The sequence below is a fragment of the Musa acuminata genome, chromosome BXJ2-3 (assembly GCF_036884655.1).
Source record: "Musa acuminata AAA Group cultivar baxijiao chromosome BXJ2-3, Cavendish_Baxijiao_AAA, whole genome shotgun sequence".
Taxonomy (NCBI): Eukaryota; Viridiplantae; Streptophyta; class Magnoliopsida; order Zingiberales; family Musaceae; genus Musa; species Musa acuminata.
In genome coordinates this window covers 3,969,252-3,972,738 of record NC_088340.1, presented here as the reverse complement: position 1 = coordinate 3,972,738, position 3,487 = coordinate 3,969,252, and the positions used below count along the sequence as shown (strand labels likewise).

The 3,487-nt window shown below is 33.6% G+C and overlaps 1 protein-coding gene across 1 annotated transcript; it reads right to left on the bottom strand.

Annotated features, from left to right (window-relative positions):
- Nucleotides 1-1,485: 1,485 nt before the first annotated feature.
- LOC135606637 (uncharacterized) lies at nucleotides 1,486-2,622 on the bottom strand. Its single transcript, XM_065097694.1, has one exon. The coding sequence runs from the start codon at nucleotides 2,620-2,622 to the stop codon at nucleotides 1,486-1,488; it is 1,137 nt and encodes a 378-aa protein (XP_064953766.1).
- Nucleotides 2,623-3,487: the final 865 nt, after the last annotated feature.

The following is a 3,487-nucleotide window of genomic DNA, read 5'->3' as shown; positions in this document are numbered from 1 at the left end:
AGGATTGACTATATATATATATATATATATATATATATATATATATATAATCATTTCATGATAATAATATTTAATTATTAAATTTAGTATGATCTTTCTAAGCATTCCTCTTTGTTAGACATTATCCATGATATCTAACATGCCAAGTAAATGATAAAATTGACTTTAATTAAGAGCCTTAGTTATCGCTAAGATCGATAGATAGTGAAAAGATCATTAAATTGCTCACGTTGCCTCGCATCACTACTTTTTCCTTATTCAAATAAAAATAATAATCATCTGAAAAAAAAAAAGTTATTTTTAGTTTCAAAATTTTCAGATAAACATAAGGATGCTAAAGATAGAATAGTTGTGCGAGGGAATATTTTACTACTGATTTTGAATGTTTAGGATATTTTTAATTTATGAAATTACTAATTTATAAGGAATCTTGAAAAAAAAGAACCTTTGTCACTCGAGCAAATTAAATTAAAGACTTCCAAGTTAAGAATGCTAATATGAGCCTTAATTAAGAGTCTTAAAGATCAATCCACTTCAAACCATTGTTAGATAAATTAATTTGAGATGGTAGGTTATGATTAGGACAAAATGGACAAATGCAAAATCCAATGTATTTGGAAAGATAGTGAGATTTGTCACAAAGATGTTCAAATTAGGGTAGAAGTGGTGTCTTTTACTCCAATTTTTGGAATGAATCGATTGCTGCCTACTCTACATATAATTTCTAATCTTAACTTTTCATACCTTTTGAATATAAGTAAATTTAAGATTTTCTAAGATCTATGAATTTTGGTAAAAAGACTCAATCTAGATGACTACACAATTGAATTATTTATTGGATGTTGGAATATCATAATGGTCCAACTGATTTTAATTTCATCATTTTCATCATAGGTGTATGCTTATTGATGATCGACTAAAGTTTTTTTTAACCAATATTATTATATATTTTAAATTATAAAATTCTTCCTAAAATCTTAATTGAACTTTTATTCCCCAAATTATCTCTCATGGGCAAATAATTTTTATAATTAGCCAATATTTAAGATAATATTCTATCGACATAGGAGATTCTTGTTTGGAGGTGGTAAAAGTTCTTTAGTGATAATTAAAAAAACATATTAATTATCCCTCAATGTCTCAAACTTATTTATTATCCCTCCATATGCTTGCATCATTCATTCTAATTTAGTCGGGGCATATGAACTTTTTCTTGCACAACCTGTTTACTATGCATTATTAAGTGAATTTGTCTATGATATGTTATACCTTCTCATAACAATTTTAATATTGTCTCCCAAGAAATCATTTCTTGCTGTTTCATTCACAATGGCACAAAATTCTACTAACAAAAAACCCTCTATTTCATGATATTTAATCGCAGCATTGGACACAAGGAAGACAACATTTTTCATTCAACTTCTCTTCTCTTATCTACGAGAATGTATACATAATAGGAAATACAAACAAACAAAAAAAGTCTCTTCAGGTTGTTTCGAAAAGTTCCTCTTCTTCACCGCATGGCCGAAGCGTATTAGAGTAAGGGATCAACGATGTAAACCACAATCCCAGCGGTCCCAGTTTCTTGATTTCTCCATCCTTTATACTGTAGGTGTATGCATCTTCAAGTGTAGCGAAAACAAGTAGTGTAGTCGTCGCCACCTCACACAGCATCGTGAACCCCATCCGGTCCAAGCTTGCCTCATGCGTCGTCACCCAGCGTATCGCACCGTTGCCACTCTTCTCCAGCAGCTCTAGAGCGAACACCCGAGAAGACTTACGGTAATGAATCAGGCAAACCGACTTTCCCTCCCACTTTCCGATCCCAATGGTGTCGGAGCGATCGATGTTCATTCTTTCCGGCGGACGGATGATCTGCGTGCACTTGGTCCTCAGGTCGAAAGCGACGACGTACCGATTAATCATCATGAGCGGTCCCGGAGTCGACACCCAGAATATGGTCTCGTCGTAGACCACCGGGTGATCCAAGTCTATTGCGGCCCCTCCAAAGTCGAGACGCTTGTCCATCGTCCACATCTTTGCCACCGAGTCGTAGACCTGGCAGCGGCGAAACGATTTCCACTCCGAGGTTGGTGAGAGGTAGACCAGCTTGTAGTCTTTCATCACCTTCTCTCCGTCGTTCATGAAGGTCACTGCCGCGATGCCACCCTCCAGACACATGTCCGATGGTGCGGGTAGATGACACCGAGTCCTACGTGCCGGGTTGTAGACAAATAAACTATGGGTGGTAGCACGGCGGTTGTCGTGCCTGACGAAGACAAGGCCATCAGCTGACCCAAGGATGAAGCCATTGTTCTTGCTCAGGAATTCGCCAAAGGTTCTGGGCACGCCGGCGCAGGGGTCAACGTGGAGAAAGGAGTCGAAGGAACTATAGCTCTTGATGAAGAATCCGGAGACGGCTTTGCAGAGATCTGATTGTGAATGGAGGAAATCAGACTTTTCCGAGAGCTCGTGGAAGGACTTACAGACAGGTTGGAGTCTGAAGAATGTCTTCGCGGGGAGGTAGGACAGGATCTCTTCGTGCAAGTCGTCGGGAAGCCGACAGCTTCCGGTTACGGGCTTCTTCTCGCCCACGATGCCGATCTCGAGCGGAGGGTTCATCGCTGCAGCAAGAAATCGAGATTCGAAAACTGTATAAGAAATCTCACTGTGTATATATAAACACACTTTAAACGTATATATATATATATATATATATATATATATATATATATATATATATATATATATATATATATATATATATATATATATATTTATATATATCTATCTATCTATCTATCTATCTATCTATCTATCTATCTATCTCTCTCTCTATCCCTCTCTCTCCATATATCTATATATATATATATATATATATATATATATATATATATATATATATATATATATATATATATATATATATATATATGTATATATATATATATGTATATATATATATATGTATATGTATATATATGTATATATATATATATGTATATGTATATATATGTATATATATATATGTATATATATGTATATATATATATATATGTATATATATCTATATATATATGTATATATATATATATATGTATATGTATATATATGTATATATATATATATATGTATATATATATATGTATATATATACATTTAAATGTATATATATGTATATATATCTATATCTCTATGTATATATATGTATATATCTATCTATCTATCTATCTATCTATCTTAACATTGGTCTTTTTTTTTTACATGAGTTGAGTGCAACGCGAAGACACACACGTTGAAAGATGCATGCCTCGTTAGCAGCTCGTGTAGACATTTTTCTCTTTATTTTGGTACTTCAACATCACCAAGAAATCATATTTTGGTCATATTGTCTATCTCTGCAAGTTATATGTGCTCATTATTGTTTCTGAGTTTCGTAAGCAATTTATTTTTTGTGATGCATACATACATACTTTTTACCATTTAT